The sequence below is a fragment of the Anastrepha obliqua genome, chromosome 1 (genome assembly GCF_027943255.1).
Source record: "Anastrepha obliqua isolate idAnaObli1 chromosome 1, idAnaObli1_1.0, whole genome shotgun sequence".
Lineage (NCBI taxonomy): Eukaryota > Metazoa > Arthropoda > Insecta > Diptera > Tephritidae > Anastrepha > Anastrepha obliqua.
In genome coordinates this window covers 106548231-106572100 of record NC_072892.1, presented here as the reverse complement: position 1 = coordinate 106572100, position 23870 = coordinate 106548231, and the positions used below count along the sequence as shown (strand labels likewise).

Sequence of the window (23870 nt, the reverse complement as noted above, 5' to 3'; positions counted from 1 at the left end):
TTTCTTGGCCTGTCTTGGGGAGTTCAATGTAGCGCCGGATGTGAGACGTCATTAACATCTCTCTTGAGCGAGCGACCGATCCAACTATATTTTAATTTGTTCATATGAGCTTCAATGCCATTTTGACCACATATACTATATGTATGTATGAATGTAAATAAGCTTACATATCAAAGGAAACTAGGCAATGAAATACTTGTGGTTTGAGTGTGCTTTTGAATAGAGGTCGCGCTCTTAAAATAGTTCATTGAAAATAAACCGATTATTTTCACCTGCAGGTCATAACTAGGTTTGCAAAATACTCTAAAAGGGTAGAGACAGACATATTTCATTACACAATAAAGGCTACATTTGCGAAATGCGAAAATGCCACAGAAATTAGTGGAATGAAACAATATTCTTTTAGCCCCCTCAACAACATAAATGCTACATCTAATGCCCTTAGATAACTGTTGCTTCATTTGAGAGTTTGAACTTGTTGAACTTTAAGAGCGTGAGTAGGTACTTTGTAGATAATAGAAAAGTGGAAATGTGTTTGTTTTTTGTAAATTTTACTTCTTTTATGAAAATTTTTAATTTTAGAACAAGCAAAGGCTGAACATTGTAAACAAACAGAAAAATGCATTTACCCTAATGCACCTAGCAGTGGAAAGCCAAACTACGCAGCGCTTATTCTGGGTCGTGAAGTAGTATTTGATGAAATAAGTAGTACTAGTCCAAAAGTAATTAATATTATACTAGTTGCAGGAGTAAGTATTCTTCCATCTCTATAAATAGGAGTGCTTTAATACTTAAGAAACCACGAGATGAGTTTTCGACCATTATAAATATTTATTGTTGTTGTGGGTGTGGTGTTACTTCACTAAGCCTTGCCAGTGTGGTGTAGTCACCGATTATTTAAAGGCAGACGCAGTAAGCGTGCCGTTTTGACAGTTTCTGTCCAGAGTGAAAGTGGTGTTAGGTGAGTAGGTTCGATGGGGCCTGTGAAAAGGTAATTAGTATTGTGCGATATTCCTTCCCATGGCAGACATGAATTGAGTATGTCGGGGTTGATTCTGGACAAGTAGGCGTTTACCCTGCTACAATATGCAGACCGTAATTGAGCCAATGGTTCGTGGTTGGACTCCGCTAACGGCATTCGGTGGTCGGAAGTTTGGGAAGATGGTGAGATTCTCCCCATGAATGGCGTTTAAAGTCTGTCTATATACTAAATATTGATGAAGTCAATTAGCTTAGGAGTGAATTCTAAAAACCCAAAATTGTCCTTTGTGCAATTAATCGAGAGACAAATTGTAAGATAACTGCGTATTTTAATAAAAGGCGAAAGCCTGAGCAGCCAGCTTCTTTTATAAATACCAGATTGTTCAATAAGTTCCGCGGTTCGATTAGCGAGGGCGTTGCTATATCCCAGATTTGTTTGTTATTTTGGTACACTCTTCGTATGAACGTACGTGAAGTCTCATTTCAATCTCTCAATTCATTCTTTGTTTACAAGCCATTTAGTATCGACGCATGTATCACAGCATTTACTACAATGGAAAAAACCAAGTATCGTGTAGTGATTGAATTTTTATATGTAAGAGGTTGAAAAGCAAAGGAAATTTACGAACGAATGTTGGGTGTATAAGGACTTTTCATTTTCGCCATCAATTGGTCCGGTAGACAGATAGGCTGCTGAACTTAAACGTGATCGATCGTACAAACCTTGAAGACAACTAACGTCAGGAACGTCCAAAAATAGAAACAATACCAGAAATCGTAGAAAAAATACAGGATATCGTAAAAGAAAATTAGTCGAATGACTGAAAGATTTTAGTAGAAGCAATAGGCATCTCACTGGGCAGTGTAAGTAACATTTTGACTGAAGTATTGGGTTTCAGAAAGCTATGTGTATAATGGGTGCCGCATTCGCTAACAATGGAATAAAAACGCAAAGTCGAATGTTATGTTTTTTTTTTCGAAAGAACAAAGTGTATTTGCGTTTGCATTTTTCATCAAATGATAAAGTCATAGCATCTGTGGAAGCGTAGCTCTTCCAGATTCTCATAATTATGGAATTCATAAAATTGAAACGCGTTAAAACAAATGTACTGATAATCAGGGAGACTCTATATATATACTCAATATTGAACTGTACTTCAAACCATAAAATTGTATTTTTCTTATCGGAACGCAAAAATTGTTGAACAGTCATATTCATAATTAAAAAAAAATAAATAAATAAAAAATGAGAGACCAAATTTACTTGAACAGCAAAAATTAAATTAAATTGTGATGAAGTGTGCAGTTTTGAAACATAAAATCAATTCAAATAAATAAGGAGCACTTTTGCGTTGTGTTTTTATTCATAATAAACTATTCTTGACACTTTCTATTCCTTTTTTCAACTCACCCAAAACTGGTGATTTTAGTGAAAAAATGGACTAGTTCGTTAAATATAGTTTATACCAGTTGAAGAGGCTGACTAGGCATTGGCTCACAATCGACATTCCAACGCTAAAAATACCAGTTGGTAGCATTGCAAAAAGTTAAAAGACGGACTAGTTGAGCTGCTAAGTAAACTGGTGTAAGGCAGTAGGTTTGATTGCAGAGTACATACAAACATATGTACATACATATAAGCAAATTCTACTCAAAGTGTTATATATACGCCATGACCATCAAGTTTTGCAATTCCTTATTTCGCATATTATGCACATACACATGCATATGTATATTTACGGTGCCATTATTACCCATCAAATTTGTTTTTCTTCCACAGCTGCAACAGTTGTTTGTGAATTTAAGGTAAATATTTACACTTGTGGCTTGTTTAATTGGCCTCCCATCGCACGCCTACCTGAATGCATACAGTAGCCAATACATACATACATATGTATGAATGTATGAGTGCACACACCAATAGTTATGCACAATAGGCGTAGGCAACGTAAACGGATTTTAATAAAAAAATGTTGATTTTATTTCATTTTAATTACTCTCCCATTATTTCTTATTAATCATGGAATTTTTAGGTTATCAAAGCAGGAAAATACACACGCGTCCACTGGCATTTGTAGAGACGCTACCCTTGTAAGATTTAAGGCAAACATATGCGATAACAAAAATAAACATTGAAATATTGAATCTGTGCAGAGAAAACAACGACAAAGAAAGTAATAGAATGTAAACTTTGAGTGGCAAGAACTAAAATATAGAGACATAAAATACTTGCATGACTTGCATGATTGTGATTTAATTTCGACATACAAATGTATGCATAAGATCAGGTCGGTGGCCATACAAACAAAACAAAAAAAGTAAAAAAAGATAAATAAAAAATAAAAAAATTAAAAAAAAATTCAAAACAAAAAATTATAAAATATTAAAAATACCCAAAGAATTATTTTGCGACGATTTCGGCATCAAAAAAAATTTTTTTGTATCCTTCTAAAACCCGCTGAAATGGTTTTTTCCTTAAAACTTAGTTCTTTATTATCCGATTTTCGACAACAATATGCCACTATTCTAGTCGTGCAGAGTTCTACATTTCGTTCTTAAGTCGTTTTCCCTTAGTTGGGCCAGTAACGCAGAGCTGTAGCCCTCTAAAACAATCAATGTGTCATCAATCTGAAGCGCTTTGAAATGCAGTAAAAGTTTGCCTTTAAGAAGAACTGTGAAAAACTTTTGATTGTGTTATAATAATAAATTATATAAAATATTAATAATAATAAAGAAAATAAGAAATAAAAATAACACACAACAAAAACAAAAAAAATTTCGAAACCAAAACAACCAAACTTTTTTTATGGTGCTGAAATCCACTAAACATAAGCTTTAAATTAACTTAAAACTTGTTTCGACCCAGTTGAGGGAGCTTTCCCTAGTTATGAAGAAGTTAAGTAGAAAAAAAAGTTCAGAATGCATCAGAAAGGCAACCTCGCAAGAAGGTACCTTCGGGAAATGCATGAGTTTGCAAAATATATTCAATATTATGCCTCAAACATACATACGTAAGGGCATAATTAGTTCATAGCAGATAACGGCAGGTAAATTTGTGCGAGAAAAATTCGTTGAACACTCCAAAATGCTCATTTGCTGGCTGATTGCCCCACTAAAGAGCCAGCTTTACAATGAAAATATATCGAAAGCATCTTAAGTGGGATAAAGAAAACGCAACTTGGACCACATTTGTTTATAAGAAAGTTTTATTTTCAGGGGATTTCAAATGTAACGCAAAGATCGGTTGATCGCCTAATTGTTTTAAGATAATCTTTGCCCTTTTGCTCTAAGCTAATGGCCATGTAGGACCTCAAAGAGTGCCTGAAATTGTTCGTATTTCAATGCCATATTTTTAAAATAGAGGCAACAAAGAAAATATGCAGTGCTTTACCTGAGCAGGATCAGGTCTTTGCAAAACTGATATATTAATAGTGGAATGCTCAAAAACCATTATGCATTCTACTGAAGCATTTTTTTTTCAGAATATCTAAATTTATTACTGCAAAAATCAACGTTTTTGTATTCTATTCAAAATGCCATATTTTCATATTTCTGTGCTCAACTTCAGTTAGCAAAATTAACCATCCTATTTTGTTTTTGAACCACTTTTTTTACTAAATAAAAAAAAAGGATTTTGCGTGATGGAAATCTTTATTCCGACCTTTACGCTCCCCGCTGCTTGGCTGTTTGTTTACTGCAGCTGTCTAGTTCACAAGTGCCATTTCCAAAAATTATATGTACATCTCCCGAAAGTGTGATTGATTTTGCGCCATTTTGAACATAAAAATTATTTATTTGCAACCAACTTTTTGGAAGAGCTATTTCACATTTCCATTGCTAGTAGTTAATGCAAATGTACCAAAACATTCACATGTAAAAAACGAATGAAGCAGAAACAGCAATTTTTTCGGTAACCCCCAGTGTGTCCGTCACTGTATATCAGAAATCATTCGTGCATCAATTGTTATTGGAATTTCTAACACAGCGGCGAACAGAGCTTCGTCATAATTTATTTTTCGGTGCATGTAAATATGTATCTAAGATATTCTATTCCATTAGGCTGTTAGGGACCACCTCCATGTGAACAAAAAAATTGCTATACCATTAGTATTATTCGGGATTCAGGTATTAATGCAGCTTGCAGGTCTGGGTAATTGAATACGAACACATTAACCCAGCACAAATGATAAAGACGTAGAATTGGCAAAATAACACAAGGTTTTAGTATAGTTAAACAAAAAAAAATGGAAAGGTAGAAACCTTACAGTGTATAAAAAATTCCAATCACATTTTTTCTACTTTAAGCTAACTGTAAATATCTGAGTGTCTGTGCAATCAGTGAATTGGAAATTTCAAAGAAAATTTTTTAAGGGTAAAAACCAAAAAATAACAATGCATAGAAAAAGTAGTTGAGTAGAGTTGCTGAACTGTATGTACGAGTACATGTAAGGATGTATGCATGTATTTTGTGTACATATGTGCGTGTACACAATCATTCATTAATTAATCAAATTTCTACTATGTTAGTATGTATTGGTAACTAAATTGAACGAACGATTTCAAACATCGCTGCAGCTCTGATAAATGAGTAATTTCTGTTGAGTTCCCTTAAACGGCGCCAGCATTTTGTTGCCTCTGCCTCCGCATGGAATCGAAAGGTATGGATAACGCTTCGAGGAACTGACAGCAGCAACACCTTGGTATTGCTTGCTTTTGCCACTTGTGCTGCCGAGTACTGTGGCCTTAAAATTGTTGGTACGAGTATTCTTGGTGCAATCAAGCAGAGGAATTATGAAGTCGCCTAAGAGAAAATTTGTTTGCGAGTGAAAATATGAAAAAAAATTTCATTTTGGAAATTCAATTATATTCTGCTATGAGTACTACGAAAAGAAGAGAACAGGAGTATATGAATATGACAAAAAATGCAATTAAATACCTTAAAGAGTGAGGAGTACAGATAGAAAGGGAGGGGTAGGAATATTAAGTGATATATACGTGACTATTAACTAACTGTAAAATTTACTATGGGGGAATAACAAGAGAGGAGCAGATGCTCAATCTACTCAACTTATATGTATGTACAATTACAGAGAAATAGACTGAAAATATATTACAAGAAGGTCGAGAAGTTTTAAGTCATCATTTTTATTTTTGTTTTTTTTTCCCCCGTTCATTAAATAAAGTGCAAAAGGGTTACATTTTCGCATTTATGCGTCATACTTAAATAAGTGATGAAGTAAGATGGACAAAACTGATGTTACCCGTCATGTACGACCGACTGTCGCAGTTCCTGCAGCCACTAAGCAGAGGGTACTGTAGGAGTAGGGCAAACACATGGAAAAGGTGGGCATCACAGACAGTGTACTCTGCCCAGCATGTGGAGAGGAGGATGAGATGGCGGACCACTTTCTGTGCGTCTGCCTCGCCTTCGCTCGTATAAGGCTTAAGGCCTTAGACACATATGTGTTAAGAAGCGACCACCTTGGCTTCACAAGATCTACCCAGATTTCTTCGGAGATAAAGTAGATTTAAAGAAAAAGGGAGTCCGAGTGCAGTGCAATGGACTTAATTGGGTCTGAGTGCTGTACTTGCTAGTCTGTCCCGACAAAAAAAAACAGTTCTAGGCACTTTTCGTTAGATGTCTTCGGTGAGTCATATCGAACGATGTATCTCATTGCATCGGATCCTACTATACGGCGACTTAAATATGACATTGCGTTTTAAAAAGTGTACTTTGGCAGTTTCGTGCTGCCATTTGCAGATAATAACATTCCCAAATAGAGGCAAAAGCGAGAAAATCAGACACAGCTGACACATTTTTAAGTACCACTACAACTAAAGAAAAAAGTGGGACCAGACAATATTGTTGCGCATGTAATAGAAAGGCGTGGGTTGCGACAACTTCGTTCTGGTAATATGAACGTCTAAAATTAGCGACGGCCTAGTAGGCCAATCGTCGAAAGTGTTGATAAAATCGCAGAAGTCGTGATGTTGGATTATAGTAAGACCACTTTTCCATTGCCCATTGCGTATTAACTAAAAAATAGTCGGAAACTCCCTTGGAATTATTTGCATAAGGCTGATCTCAAGAAGGCTGACTGAAGATATTTCGCGGCAAACTGTCCGAAATTTTATTTCATCTAATAATAAATAAGTATATTTATGAGACTTAGATCTGATGGATCCTTGAAATTTTCCCGATACTTCCTAGATTTCACTTTTCTTTCTCGCTACTACATTGAACTTGAGGGTACACTCAGAGTTTTACTTGAATTTTTTTTTAATTTGAGTATGGCTTAATGGTAGAAACTGTTAAATATTGAGTATGCAGCAACAATTTGTAGATGAAAACAAGCTGGATATTTTCAGAAATATATCAAGCAATTTGCGCTACCCGTTCCACTGCTCATCTATTCAAGTTCAAAGTAGTAGAGAGCAAAGCAATGTTTTCGTTCGTATTGATGTTATGAAGTCGTCAATACTAATCCTGCGTATAACAGTAAGATGATGCCTAAACGATAAAATAATGACGATGAAATCAAATTTACTTTTACTTTTGAGTGGCCAAAAGGAACTTGTGCCAACTATGATCTCACCCATAACACATAACTGATCTCCGCTCTCAAACATGACGCACGGCTTTGCGAGCTTTAACGAATTGCTGATCGGCTAAATCTCGTAATGTAGAAAATTGCTTAGAACTATGCTTGCCATTTCGTAACCTGCAAAATGTTTGGTATTGACATGGAAGACACTCTAAAGCAGTGATCTGCAGGCCATAGCTCAATGAGCGCTTCCTGATTCAGTGCATCCCACGACAAGGATATATCTTATCAATATTTTAACTAGCTCTGACTCTATCTCTTTTTCCTGTCACACGATAGGCTTGCGCGATATTCGCTTTAAAGGCCTGAATCGCTAATGGATTGTTCACATAAATAAGTTCTTTACGCTACCACACAAAAAAAGTTTAACGGGGAGAAACGGTAACGCCGTCGGCGCCTAACGATGTGGCATGAGCTGTGTAACATGGCGCACCATCGTGCTGAAACCAAACCAGTGAAAAATACCGTATATTTGCTTACTAATGTATGCAGTGACGCTTCGATCGATTTACAAAGGGACGTCGTATACAGGGTTGCCCATATTCGACGGACCCATCTGGCTACCCTGTATCTTTTGACAGAGACGTCAGATCGCTTAAAGACATACCGCGTTGGAAGCACCAGTCCAAGCAGATTTTTGCCATGGAACAAAGAAGAACAAAATCATCAAGTCCGATCAGGCTCATTTTTTATTGAATGGGACGGTAAACAAGCAAAATTGCCGTATTTACGCCACTGAAAATCCTCACGAAATTCAAGAGGTACCTCTTTACGACGAAAAAGTTACTGTTTGGTGCGGCGTTAGTGCGAAAACGATTATTGGGCCGTTTTTCTTCGAAAATGAAGATGGTCAAGCTGTTACCGTCAATCAGGAGCGTTATCGCGATATGATAAACACTTTTGTGATGCCAATTATTCGTCGAAAGCGTATGAGGCAGTTCTGGTTTCAACAAGACTGCGCTCCACCACACACAGCTCGCACCACAATCGATTTGTTGAAGAAATTGTTTCCTCGTCGTTTGATGCCGAAAAATGGCGATTATGACTGGCCACCGCGTTCACCCGATTTAACGGCACCTGACTTCTTCTATGAAAAATGCTGCAAAACGGACACAATACGCCGTACAGGCTCAAGGCGGCCATTTGAGAGATATCATATTCGGAAAGTGATGTCAACAAATCTACTTGAACCAAATAAAATGATTATTATCGTCAACATCAACAAATTTTCTTTGATTAAAAAAAAAAAACATGGGTCCGTCGAATATGAGCAACCCAGTACTAGCGCTTCGCTAGTACTTTTCACTAGTTTGCTGTATGCATGTCAATATAACTCGAAAAGTTACGGGTATCCCACAATGAAACATTCAACTACATAATCTCAGCTAATAATGTTAAATATTTATTTAACGGCCGCCCTGGCATACATACTTGACCTACCACCGATAGATCTTTTTGCAGAAAACCTTGTAGCGAAATCTGCAGGAAGTCTAAAAGCCTTAAACAAACCCTCATACAAGAACCTATGGAGCTAGCTCAATAAACCGGAACACTATAGTCAATATGGACAATATGGCTTCGGTTTTTAAAGGAGGGAAAAGGTTCAAGATTACTATTGAAAAATAATACGCTCAACTTTTATACGGTTTTAAATGACTAGTGGAGAAGGCGCTGGGATATACTACTCAGAGTTAGACCTAATGAAGTCGTGTAAGCTTCAAAATCCCTCTAGTGTATTCCAGTCCGAACTTTTACATCGAAGGTCAGGCTGCCAGTAAACCAATCACATTGTTTCATATAACACCCAAGATCGTTGTTCAGAGCAGGGAGGCAGTAGAAACTACATTTCTATTGGCTTCTAGATCATAACCTCTTTATACTCGGCGTCTTTCTATCCTTGAATTTTGTCAAGGAAATACCAAAATCAAAACGAATACTATACAACGAACTAAATGAAAACATGATCAGAAAATTGAGGACCAGATGGGAGAGCTTGTCCACTTGCAGCAATGCTAAAGTCTTGTGTTAACATGGAGGCCATAGTCCTGCTCGATTTATACTATTTTTAATACGCAGACATTGATAGGCGTGCTGACGGGACATAACCCAGTAGCAGCGTACGTTCGGACAGCAGGAGATGTAGGGAGCAGGGCTCAAGAGAAACTGTAGACCATCTCCTTCGCGGTAGTCCTGCGTTATTCAAAACACGCTGGGGGCACCACAGTTTGATGTATGGGAAGATGCTAGAAATGTCTGCTTAAATTCGCAATTGAAACAGGTACCATGCGGGTGGACTATTTCAAAACACAAACACATAACTAATGAACTCCATCTAGTATCACTATGGAGCGACCCGGTCTATATGTAGGTAGGTAAGTGAAATGGTTGAAATGCTAGTCTTGCACTCCTCAAGTAGCACTAAAGTGCCGTTTTGATATCATTATGAGACCTCCAAGATGGATGGGATTTAGGTTGGCGCACTGACCGAGGCTGCCGAAGAAAGGAGCACCCAGTGATCTTAATCGTCTACCTGCCAAACCCGGACATTTACAGAGAAAGTGCTCAACAGTCTACTTCTCTGAAAGGTTCCACAGCTTCTGCAATGGGGGTTAAATGGTAACCCCAGCTTCTCCGCGTGGGTGCCGATCGTCCAGTGAACGGTAAACACAGCTAAGAGTTTGGAAATTGAATGTCGATGAATCTAAAGAACTTTCTGAGCCCTTTGTATATTGTACTGGGGCTAAAGGGTTTTCGAAATAGCACATGAAGAAATGGAGCTCCATCTTTTCTGCGCTTTACTGTGAAACAATTTGAGCAGTTCCCCTTTAGCAAATGTCAGGGGGTCGCCGATGGCCGGGTAGGAGGTCTCTGAGATCAATTCAGTCCCCTTCTTGGCAAGCTCCTATGCCCTGGAACCCAGATCAGAGAAATGTTACCTGCGCACCCAAGAGATTTGATCTCCTCCTTACAGGAGTTTACTAGTTTCGTTCCGCACCATGGCGTCGTCAAAGCCTTGATCGCGGCTTGACTATCGGAGGAAATGTTAGTATCTCCCCGCTCCCACGTTCCCTAAGTATTTTGCATGCCTACAGGATGGTAGGTCTGTACGTGACTGAAATGAAAAATAATCCGAATGACAAAAAAAAATTGCAAAAATCCAAAATTATTGATACACAAAAAAATATTTCCCCCCAAAATTTTGAAAAAAATTAAATTTTATTTAAATAAACTATTATTTGTTTGGAAAAAATTTATCACAAAAATGTATCTTTCTACTTAATGAAAAATAATCTGAATGCCAAAAAAATAACATGACAAAAATCAAAAATGATGCACAGAAAAATTTTGAATAATTTAAATTATAGGTACTTTTTTTTGAAAAAAAAAAATGTATCATTGCCTGACTATGACTGCAAATGTGTAAACAATTTCAGGTATCGCATCACACTATTTCAGTGTCACGGCCTTTATTATTGCCATCAGTTCAGCCTGAAAGGTATTGCAGTAGTCGGAAGGAGATCCTCAGATGTTCGAAATAGTCATACATCTCCGTCCACCCCGCCCGCGAGCTTTGAGCAATCTGTGTATATACATACAAAATTAAATAAATAAAAAGCATAAATAAATTTTTAAATGTGTAAGGCACTGTGTATGTCATGATGCATACCCCGCTTGCTCTTCTTACTAATAATAAAAATAGTTTTCGGGAGTTTTCGAATTAAAGTATGTATGCAAAAAAAAAGGAAAAAATAAATATTTTTTTTTATATCTGGATAAACCCGCTTTCGTTTGATATCTTGATTGCATAGAGCGAGTAGAAGTAATAAAAAATATTTTTTGAAAATTTAGTCCTTTTAAACTTTAAAGCGCTTTAAAAATTAAGTATACTAATTTTTCCTGAGTACATTAAACAAGTTGGTTTTGGTCACACGGTGTTGTACAGAAATGAAGAGTAAGAAAACGAAAAAAATGTAAAGCCTCTACAAAAAAGAGAAAAGCGGGCATCCCGTTGAAGAGGCATGTGTTGTTGCTTCTCAATTTGCGTGATTGTTAGGCTGGCATAGACATACAAGCACACAAGGGTATTAAATAAAACATAGGTACACACTCACACTCACGTGTGGTGAATGTGGCACGAGCGGAAATGTTGCACGTTAAGTTTATTTAGTTGTCGGTTTGGTGGACACCATTGTTGATGCTTTCAACTTCATCATGTTGACATCAAATAACAAATTGTAAATGTTGTTGCAACGAGTTGTTCGTTGCGGCAGCTTTTATTTCATGCGTTGTTGCTGTTACTCAAGTTGTTGTTGCTTTGACGGCAGTAAAATGCATTTTCGATTGTATACCGATTGTTAGGTTCGTGGCTATTTGCGCTCTTCATTGGGTATTTTTGTGTTTTCGCATTCATGCTATTACTTTTTGTTGTAATTGTTATGGATTGCGAAGTTTTGTTTTTTTACTTATTTTTATTGTTTGTGTTTTGTTTTCTTGTTTTGCTCCCATTTTATGTAAAAATTTTTTTTTCTTACTTGTGTTGTATTGCAAATTCATTTTCCGTGTTTTGATGCAACTACAGGCCACAAAGTGCCGAACGCAAGAACCATCAATGGCGGCCGCAAGTGCGTTGCAGCGTTCGATATTTATTACATAAACGTATACATACGAATGCGATTATTTATGTGAATGTATTGTATTTTCACAAAACACTGACTGGCAACTCGCCGGAATAAATGAAATTTAAACAATGGCGCACACAATAAACAACAATACAATGCACCGCCTGAAAGCCCCACACATCAGCCGCATTCACGTGTGTCCTCGAGTGTTGAGTAATCGAAATTTTAACTTCAATTTCCAATTGGTGCTATAAGGTGGCCGAAGTTTTTCGCTATTGTCAGCTTTAGGCTAAAATTATACCAGTAGTGCGCCCGGAGTTCGCTTAAACCTGCGCAACGGAAAACGTAGTGCGGTGGAGAGATGTGATGCCTTTGCAAAGAACGATTTTAACAAAAAAAATATGAGTAAGTGGGTGATGGAAGTGAGAGGAGTGCCATGGAGAGTGCTTCCTACCTTTGTGGTTTAAAAAAATATATATATTTTCACCTTTTTTAGAATCTCGAAGTTGCAAGTGAGCGGTCACTTTTTCTAGCAAAGACTTTATTTTGTAATTTTTTACCATTATTAACGATAACGACCCAGCTAAGTCGAATTTTTTAAACACAACCTCTATTCTACGCTCACCGCTCAAACTTTCTGGTGAAGCTTAGTCTTTACAATTCTCAATACTTTCAAGGCGAATGGCATACAGAAGGTGGCGTCTTCCGAAAGCCGCTACTGTATTTTACGCGATTTTGACAACCGTCGACGTCATGAACCATAATAATACTAAACAAAGAAATAAAACACACAAAAGGAGGAGGAATTTCATGTTTGTAAAAATTCAACGAATGGCTTGTAATTTAAAAATTTCTGGCTTTTAAAATAAACAAATTAATGAAAACGAAATACCGCCTGTTAAAGTGTCAAAGCACGAATTATAAGCCTAATGTTTTTGCATTTTTATGATGATGTCGTGACAAGATGGTGTTTGTGTGTGTGTGTATAATTTTTTGTGTTTGGTAGTTTCTATTGCCTCCGCCTCTGTACAAACAAGTAATTTCCCTTAATTTTGTTTGCATATTCTCGGGTATGACGTCGCAACGAATTCAAAAGGCGCAATCTTGTGTCCTATTAATCTTGGGTTACGTTGGCAGGTGATTCGATATTTTGTACCTTGAAGCAATATTTTGGAGTCCATTCATTATCTTCAACCGTGCGATAAAACTTTTCGTCCACTTTACAAATCAACAAACAATTTGAGCAAAAAAAAAGTCATTAATTTTTCTAACAGGCGGCGCCCAAAAAAATTTGTTTAACCCTTGCCGTGTTATTTAGCTCGTCAAAACTCGGGCCCAAGTGATACGCGTCAACGCGTGGTAAACAGATTAGACTGATGCGCGAGATGATGTAACAGTAATTATGGGACTCGTGACTAAATCTGGCGGCGAACAGATGTTTATGTTTGACCCGGCTATCTGTATACAACTTCGGCTCAAGATATTTACATTTGGCCCGACGATCTATTCACGAGCCTGGCCCGTCATATTCATGTTTGGGCCATAAGTTTCATTACGAGTCAGACTATTTAGCAAACTCAATCAGACCTTACATTGAGTCATTATCTACATAAAAGGAACTGCGATTTATTATAGCACGCTTGCTGTATAGACACAATCGGCTAGAGCGTCCATTAAGCCTTAGATTTACAAATAAAATAAAATAAAAACTTATTCAATGGAGCTTAGAGTGGAAGTAAATGGGTTTCTTGCTGTTGCCTGTTTAAAAGTGTTGCTGTTTTTGAAGGCATTCACTACTTTATACCCACCGATTTATATGTTTAAATACTTCTACAAGGTTATCCTTACCATCCACTTTACACATACTTTTTTATGACTGTATTTAACTCATAACTGTTTCACATCCCTGTACATATGTAAATAAATAGTTAGGTTAGGTGTTGGTCTAAGCATAAATAGTCCAATACGATAATTGAAAATAAAATTACTCAACAAAATCATTTAACGCCATACAGAGTTGGCCATTTGAAGTGGACGCATTTGAAGAAAGAGGAAAAAAAATTGGGTATCGGAATAAGTTTCCGCTTTCGAAAAAGAGGTGTCGCTGCTGATACTATTTTTGTGCTCGCTCTACTAATTTGAAGGCGTATATGTGAGGTCTCGATCGCAGTAGTTGACATTCGTTTGAAGCGCAAAGATCCTTTTTTATATGACATCAAAAATTTCTACGTTCGTCCCGAAAAAACACCATTTGCGGGAAGTTATGCTTCATTGTTACCTTTTAAAGAAAAGTGCAGCTGAAACGTGTCGTATATTGATCACCATTTACCGTAATCACGCACGAACTTGTAAGAAGTCGTTTGGACGCTTCCAAAGCGGGAATTTCGACGTGAGTGATAAAAAACGCGAAGAGGCACCGAACAGATTCGAAGATACTGAACTGCACAATTATTGGATGAAGACGCATGTCGAACCCTTGATGATATGCCTAAAGAATTGGATGTTGACAGATCAACCGTCGGTAAACGTTTGCAGGTAATGGGAATGGTCCTGAAAGCTAGTAACTGGGTGTCACATTAATTGAAGGAGAGGGATATCGAGAGACATTTGGTGACGTGTGAGATGCTTCTTAAACGGCAGAATAGAAATGGTTTTCTGCATCGCATCGTCACTGGCGATGAAAAATGGATATATTATGATAACTCTAAGCGTCGAAAAAGTTAGAACCTACCAGATGAACCAGGTCCACCGACAGCGAAAAAAAATATTCATACCTCCATGAACCTCCACTGACAATAGTTACCGATTGTAGCTAACCGAGATCTTAAAGAAAAGCGGCCAGAATGGACGGTAGACATGACAAACTGATTTTGCTGCATGACAACGTCAGGCCACATGTTGCTAAATAGGTCCAGAAATACGTAGAGGGACTGAACCTTGCCTACCAGAACCACCAGAGGCTCAGTTGTGGGAAGACTCAGAAAATGAGCCCGCATTCGCATTATTACGGATGGCTCCAGGACCGAGCATGGCTCCGGCTTTGGGGTCTACGTGGAATCCAGCGGGACAAAACTGCAATTTGCTCTTGGAATGCATGCATCTGTGTTTCAAGCGGAGGTGTATGCAGTTCAAGAAGCGATGAACTTTGTTGTGGAAAAACGATGGAGAGGCAGATCTATATGTGTTTGCAGCGACAGCTAAGCTGCACTTATGGCCTCAGACAGACCTCCAACCACATCAGGGGTAGTAAAGTCCTGTAAATCCAGGCTGAACTATGTCGGTAGACATAATAGCCTGATGCTAACATGGGTCCCGGGACACGCGGGTAACGAGACCTCTGACTCCTTAGCTAAGATAGGCTCTGAAGCCAACTTCTTTGGCCCAGAGCCCATTTTGCCATTCCCTTCTGCGGCCATCACAGCCACGGTTAGCAAATGGGTAACTACCACCCACAAGCGAGCTGGACAGGCTGAGAGAGGCTGCAGGTGGACTAAACTGATGTTACCTGTCAGGTCCAATGGACTGTCGCAAACCGTTCTGTCATTAAGCAGACGGCTGGTTGGACTGATGACAGGTCACTTTCTGTGAGCGAAGCATATGGAAAGGTTGGGCATCTCAGATAGTGTACTCTGCCCAGCTTGTGAAGAGGAGGATGAGACGGTGGACCACTTCCTGTGTGTCTGCCCCGCCTTCGCTCGAATCAGGTTTGAGGTCTTTGGCACTGATGTGTTAAGAAGCGACCATCTTGGCTCCTTGGCACCACAAGATCTACTCAGATTTCTTCGGAGATCGGGTAGATTTAAAGAAAATTAAAAGGGAATCCAAGTGTAGTACAATTGACTTAATTAATGTCTGAGTGCTGCACTTGCCAGTTGTCCCGACAAAAAAAAAAAAAATAAAAAAAAAAAACACAAAGAACCTTGCCCCACCCGCCGTATTACCCAGCTTCAGATTACCATCTGTTCCGATCAATGCAGTCAGTCCTTATTGGAGAGCGGTTCCCTTCTTACGTTAGCATCGCAAACTGGCTCATTGAATGGATCAAGTCAAAAGAACTCGAATTTTTCTTCAGAGGAATCCGTACGCTGCCTGAAAGATAGAGTGAAGTTATAGCTTCCAATGGCACATACTTCACATAATATCATTTATTATTTAATTGTTCAAATAATTCGTTTTTTCTAATAGCGGTCGCCCCTCGGCACGCAATGGCAACCCTCCGAATGTATTTCTGCTATGAAAAAGTTCCTCATAAAAACCATTTGCCATTTGGAGTCGGAGGAGGAGTTAGGCCAAATACCAAAAAAAAGTGCAAGCGCCAGTTATATTATATATATATATATATATTATATAAATAATTTATAACTTTGGCTATAAATGGACGGAAACTTATTTCCATACCCAATCAAAAAAAATACAAAACAATTTTTTTTAATTAATTCTAAGTTAAAAACAGAAAAAAAAAATAAAATATAGGAAAATTAATTAAAAAAATTTAATTTAGAAGGAAGAACAATATAAAAATAAAAAGTTAATAAAATATGTTTCTATAATAAAAAAAAACATTTTTTTTACTTTTAATATAAAAAAGTAAAAAGAAAATTGTAAAAACAAATGAAGCAAGTTGTAGGTTTTTAATTAAAAGAAAAGTTAATCGGGAAAAAACCGATTAAAAAAATGTAAGAAAAAAATTTTAATTAGAAAAAAAAATGCATATAAAAAATTAAACTTTAATTCAAACAAATTAAAAAGAGAAAAAAAATTTAATTGAAAGAAAAAGTAAAAAGAAAATAAAAATTTTTTAAGTAAAACAGCAAAAATTATATAGAAAACCAATGTTTTAGGTTAAAAGGAAAAATTAAAAAAAGATTTAAAAAAAAAATTAAAAAATAACATGAACAAAAACTTTTCTTGTTCTTCATTAATTTTAGTTAAGGAAGACTTATTCTAGCTGCTTATTAAATATTGTATCACCCAGCCAAATGTGACGGTCATCCGTCGGGTTTCGATTTTTTTAATATGAAGTTATTTTGAATGTACACCCGAACCCGCGTTCTTTCGAAGTATTGGGTTCCATCGCGTAATTCACTTTAGGCTGAATGTTCCACAGCGGTATGACATTAGCTGATCTATCAGATCTATCAAAAGTTATAGAGTAGCCTGATGCTTCCACTTTAAATGACCAACACTTGAACTCTAGAAAAAATTTTAAACAAAAATTCAGGAATTTTCTTAGCGCATTACATATCGATAATTTTATTATGACTGTTTCGATTTATTTTCTTAGGATGACTAGACAAGTAACCAATTTTTTAGTTTGATAAAATTAAACGTATTAACTAAAGTAAAAGGAGTTTTTTATGTAAATTAGATTTTAAATTTACAGAAATAGTTCAAAAATTTACACAAGCATTTGAAAAAATTTTAAATATTTTAGTCTACATAAAATTTAAATCTATAAGATACATCACCAAAAATAAAAAACACTGTACAGAGCCAAGGCTTAAACGTAAGAATTTTTACATGCCAGCGAAATGAAAAATAAACACAAATTGCTAATAGGAGTGATTTAACAATAATACTTATACATATACTTTCATTTTGGTTTCTCGAAATATATGAAAGGAAATAAAAATTTTAGTTCCTTTTTTACAAAATTCTCTACATACAATTATATACATAAATGCACAAATTTTCTTCCTTTCAATCTGTCAAATTTGTAAGTTTAAAGCATTGCAAATTGCTGTGAGTAATACAGTTATAATTGCATGGTTGCAAATTGGGCAACTCAAATTCTTAAATGCCAGTCTGCAACTACTATTTATAGTATTTATTCTGCAATAAAGTTCTAATTCAACCGCCTTCATTCAGTGCATTGCAAATAAAAACGATCCGTACATACATACAAAGAAATTATTCCATATTTAGGTAGGGTGAAGAGAGAGCGGAAGTTAGCGTCAAATCGAGCTGCATAAGTTTTTACTCAAAGCCATACAATAAATAAACACAGATGTACACATAAATACGCAAACAAAGCAAGAAAGAAAGGAAGAAAGAAAGAAAGTTATGCTTAGAGTATTTGAAATGAAAGGAAGTGCAAAGCAATAAGAAAGTTTCAACTAAATCTACTACTACAACTACAACTAAAACAAAGATTTGCAACTAAATAGAATGTATGTATGCATGTGTACACGCACACACACATGCACACGCGACCAAACTAAAGACTAAAGTCGATTAAGTATAGATTTGGGTATAGTACCATTGAGGCTTGGCTGCGCGTACTGAATGAAACCCTCGGAAATGTAGTGATGTTGACTGCCCGTGGTGCTGGCACTGCAGCGCGGTCCCAGCGTGGAGGGGAGTATGCGTGCGGCACGTATGTCGGCGGAACGTGTTCCGGCCACCGCCTCCTCATCGTTCAGCGCGTCCTCTTCGATATACATGGACGGCACATCGCTGCGCGCGGGTCTGCAAGAATCGTAAGAAAGAAAATTAAGCAAATACGTACAGATGAGTTCATGTGAAAAGTTTTTCAAATTTTTTTAACATATTTGCTATGTAATACAGTGAATTGTAAATCAAATTAGCTATGTGGTTGCAGTGATTCCAGATTTTTATTTGCACTATTTTGACCGCAATACTTTTAAATCATTATTTTTTGAGCTGATAAAATACAAAATAAAACAAAGAATAAAAATACAATATTACTGATCTCTTGAGATAGTGATCTATAAATTTAAGTGCTGGCATTCAGTAATTTCAGCCAGCTTGAAGTCATAAAACATGAGATTTTATGTAAGAGACGGCATTCAGGAAGTAATAAGATAAAGTCACAAACAGTCAAACAAACGGGCACGTTGATGGGGTCGGTCCGACGGTCGACGAGATTTGAAAGCGAACTTTTGCGATACAGAGTACAAAGCAAAGTAAACGACTCACAGTCTTACGAATCCATATAAAAAGTGGGGAAATGGATGGATTTTGCTAAAAGAATGTAACTTAGTGGGCCAGAGCATGCTGAACTCGGAATTCAATTGGATTTTTGTATAATTGTAGCATGTGTACAGGGTGGCTGATGAAAGCCGCTACCAAAAAAAAAATTGAATAACTTTTTTTCTGTTTAAGTTATCTGTTCCATTTTTGTTTTAATTTGCAGATTGATCTTTAAAATTTATTAAAATGAATAACTGGGACACGCAAACAAGAATTTGGATAGTCCGCCGCTATCACGCACTGGAGTCCGTAGTTTTGGTACAGAGAGAGTACAGGCGGATGTTTGGCGGCGATCCCCCGAGCAGATGGACCATAATGAGACTGGTGAATAATTTTGCTGAGCAAGGAACAGTCGCAAGAAGGCCTTATCATCGAAACCCACCAGTTCGGACGGAGAAAACGATCGCTGCTGTAGCTGCAGCTATACAAAACAATCCAAGGGTTTCAACAAGAAGCTTATCTGCTCAACTTGGTGTCAGCCGACAGTCTTTGCAAACAATAATGCACAAAGATTTAGACTTATTTCCCTACAAAATTCAAATGGTTAACAAACTGAATGCAGCAGACTTGCCGATTCGCTTGGAATTTTGCCAGAAGATCCTGCAAATGGTGGAAGAAGACCAAAATATGTTAAACTGCCTTTTCATGTCTGATGAGGCCCATTTCGATTTAAACGGCAATGTGAACAAACAAAATTGTCGAATATGGAGTACTTCTAACCCACAGATACTCCACGAGACGGAATTGCATCCTCTTCGCGGGACAGTGTGGTGTGCGGTTTCTTCACGCTGTATTGTCGGGCCTTATTTTTTTGAAGAAAATGGTCAGACCGTTACGTTTGCTGGAGACCGTTATTTGAAAATGCTGAAAGAATTTTTCTATCCAGAACTACGCCGGAAGAGAATTCCTTTCAACTCTGTGTGGTTTCAACAAGATGGGGCAACGTCTCACATAGCCCAGACTGTTATGACAGAGTTGCGACGAAAATTTCCCAATAAACTGATTTCAAGAAACTCCGAATTTCGTTGGCCCCCCAGGTCGCCTGACCTTACTGCACCTGACTTTTTCTTGTGGGGTTTATGTAAACAAGAAGTTTATAAAACAAAGCCAACAAATTTGGATGAACTAAAACAATCCATTCGGGCAACAATTGCGGCTATTCCTGTCGCAACTCTCAAAGCAGCAATGAACAACTTTTTACTAAGATGCCGCACTCGCGTCAACGAGCATGGGGGGCATTTAAATTCAATTATTTTTAAAACTAGTTAAGCTACATTTAATACAATTTAATGACCTTTAACTTGAAAAAAAAAAAAAAAAAATAAATGAATTCCATACACTAAAAAAAAAGTTATTTGAGTTTCTTAATGTAGCAAAATTCATCAGCCACCCTGTATTTAAAAAAAACTTATTTAGAAAAAAAGGACAAAAAAATTTAAAAAAAATTCAATTTTTTTTCTTTAATGTTTTCTTTTCTTTTTAATATTTTTTTTTTAATTTTAGATTTAAAAAAACACGAACACCTTTTTTTGTTTTTAATTTCAATATTAAATTTTTTATCGAAATGTGACGGTCAAACGTGTTCTTTCGACTTTTTTAAGGGGTTATATACAGTTAGAATTTTAAAAAAATGGATGTGTTTTTTTTCTTAATATACATTCATTTAAGACTACACACAGAAAATTTAATATCGTTCCGGAGAATATTCTTGAAGTTAAATGGGTTTCAGAGTGCTTGAAAGTGCAAGGCAAACCTTAAATGTGTTTTTCTCAAAATGGTGTTTTCAAAGTCGGTGACCAACATTACTCGAAAACGGCTAAACCGATTAGCCTCCAATTTTCACACGAGCTTTTTACATATATTTTTTGGTAATTAATCGAAGATCTTTTCTCACCGATAAATATATATTATATATTTTTTTATAAACAATTTAAGGCCGAATTTTTGGTTAAAAATCGAATTTTGGTTTTTGAAAAACCACCATTTTGTTAAAAAAATTTATTTTGCTTATTTCTTCGATTAGTTACTAGATTTAAAATTACTGTAACGAAATCTGTTTGGTTTTTTAATTTCAGAAAATCCAGTTCAGAGATATAGTGGTCACCGCAAAATGTCTTTTTTGAGAGGAGATCCCGAAGATCAGCTGTAGCTCCTTTCCAAATAAATATTTATACTAATACAGTTAAAAGATAACATAATACGTGTACAAATTTTTAGATCAATAAATTTAAAAGTTTTCTCAAAAACATTTCTATAAAATTCGCTTTTTTGGCCTTCTAACTGTATATAACCCCTTAACTAAGAAGTTACTTTGGCTAAGCTCCTATTGGTATTTGTGGTGTGCGTCTTAATATTTTTCCACAAATGGAGGCACCTGCATTTTTATGCCGACTCCGAACGGCAGATTATTTTTATTAGCATCCTTCTCGTGACAGAAGAATACGCGGAGGTTTTGGCATTGCCTCACGAGGGACGACCGCTGTTAGATGGAGCCTTTTCTATCATTTGGAATTTCATGGCCGGGACTTGGAACCCGAATGGTAGACATGCACCAACCCAAACAAATAAAGTGGAACAACTCAGATTTTCTGTGACCCGCTAAAAGTTCATTAAAAAATACAGACTTTTTTTGAAACTAGAGACAGCTTGCAACTTGTCTAGTATAGCAACTGGTATACAAATGAGATTCCAGAGTAGAGAGCCTCTATTTGTGGATAGGGACTGCTTATTGAACACATTTTCTTTAAATTATGATCTGTTGATGCGAAATTTCGCCCCATATCCCAACCACTTCTTAGATTAAATTATGATCTGTTGATGCGAAATTTCGCCCCATATCCCAACCACTTCTTAGATTTTAATTTTTTTTTTTTGTGAACAGGATAATCATCAGAACTATAACAATAGTATTCGTTTTAGAACCGAGTGTAATGAGTCCTTTCGTTAATTCCGCTGCTGCAGTTTGCTCAGGAGAATTAGGGGAATTCTCAATGGCAACGTTGCCAGAAAACTACAGTTCATATCTATTATGAATGAAAAATAATGAAACTTACAAAGGCGCTTACAGCCTTTTTGGGTGTGTAGCTCCCCCTCCTGTCTTTGCAAGCGCGTAGTTCTAGTTGTATTCGTCGCATCGGTTCACGCTAGAGTTTTTTGGAAAGCTCTTTTCACGTGCTAACACGTGTTTGATTAATTGTTGTTTGCTTTTAGTCGTTCGTGAGTTATAGCGTCGCAAACATGGGAAAAAATAAAGAGAAAATACGGCATATTTTACAGTACTACTACGATAAAGGCAAAAATGCATCTCATGCTGCCAATAAAATTTGTGCAGTTTATGGACCCGATACAGTTTCCATTTCCACCGCACAACGATGGTTTCAACGTTTTCGTTCTGGTGCAGAGGTGATCGAAGATGCGCCACGGTCCGGAAGGCCTGTCGTCGAAAATTGCGATAAAATCGCTGAATTGATCGAAAGAGACCGGCATAGTAGCATCCGTAGCATCGGCCAAGAGCTGGGCATGAGTCATCAAACCATTATAAACCATTTGAAGAAGCTTGGATTCACAAAGAAGCTCGATGTATGGGTGCCACACGACTTGACGCAAGAAAACATTTTTGCCCGTATGGATGCATGCGAATCGCTTCTGAATCGCAACAAAATCGACCCGTTTTTGAAGCGGATGGTGGCTGGCGATGAAAAGTGGGTCACTTACGACAACGTGAAGCGCAAACGGTCGTGGTCGAAAAGCGGTGAAGCTGCCCAGACGGCTAGTTAAGCCAGCTTTGTACGCTTAATCCACCCATGTGAAGGTCGCCTTATTAGAAACATGTTCCTTCAATTTCAACTTTCTATAATGTGGGTTTCCCTCCTGTAGCTATTTTCACTGTAGAAGTTCGTTGAGAAATGTGAGAAAGTTTTATCAGAAATAAAGTTTTTTGATTTCTGATTCTGATTCATCAGCTGCAGTAGTTAGGGCGTTACTATGGCTTTTGAGGGCTGTGATTAATTATATATATATATATATATATATATAATTGGCGCGTACACCCCTTTTGGGTGTTTCGCGGAGCTCCTCTTGCTATTTGTGGTGTGCGTCTTGATGTTGTTCCACAAATGGAGGGACCTACACTTTCAAGCCGACTCCGAACGGCAGATATTTTTATGAGGGGCTTTTTCATGCCAGAAATACACTCGGAGGCTTGCCATTGCCTGCCGAGGGGCGACCGCTATTAGAAAAATGTTTACCTTAATTTTGGTGTTTCATCGAGATTCGAACCAACGTTCTCTCTGTGAATTCCGAATGGTAATCACGCACCAACCCGTTCGGCTACAGCGGCCACCAGATCATTAGTCACCATTATAAAAATATAATTTTTTTTACAAATCGGTCAAAACTTTTAAAAATATGATGTTTTTTTTCGAATATATGATTTTTGACTATTAATAGCACCTGTGATACAATTTTGTGCAAAGTTAAAAAGTTATGAAAAGCAAACGAAGTTTGCGTATCATGGCGCAAAACTTGAAAATTGTTCCTACTTAAATTTTAACTTCAGAAAAAGAAATACAAAAGAGCTGCGCATCACTTGAAATAACAGTTAATAACAATACCTGACGGTATTTATTCAGTTACGAAACTTCAGCAAATGAATCGAAAAGCAATAATGATT

The 23870-nt window shown here is 37.0% G+C and overlaps 1 protein-coding gene across 1 annotated transcript in view; it reads right to left on the bottom strand.

Annotated features, from left to right (window-relative positions):
• The window catches only part of LOC129236403 (uncharacterized), a 391692-nt gene that overhangs the window by 9587 nt on the left and 358235 nt on the right, over positions 1-23870 (bottom strand). The window contains exon 16 of the mRNA XM_054870777.1: positions 18465-18673. Coding sequence (XP_054726752.1) covers positions 18465-18673 — 209 coding nt within the window. The remainder of the gene's footprint in view (positions 1-18464; positions 18674-23870) is intronic.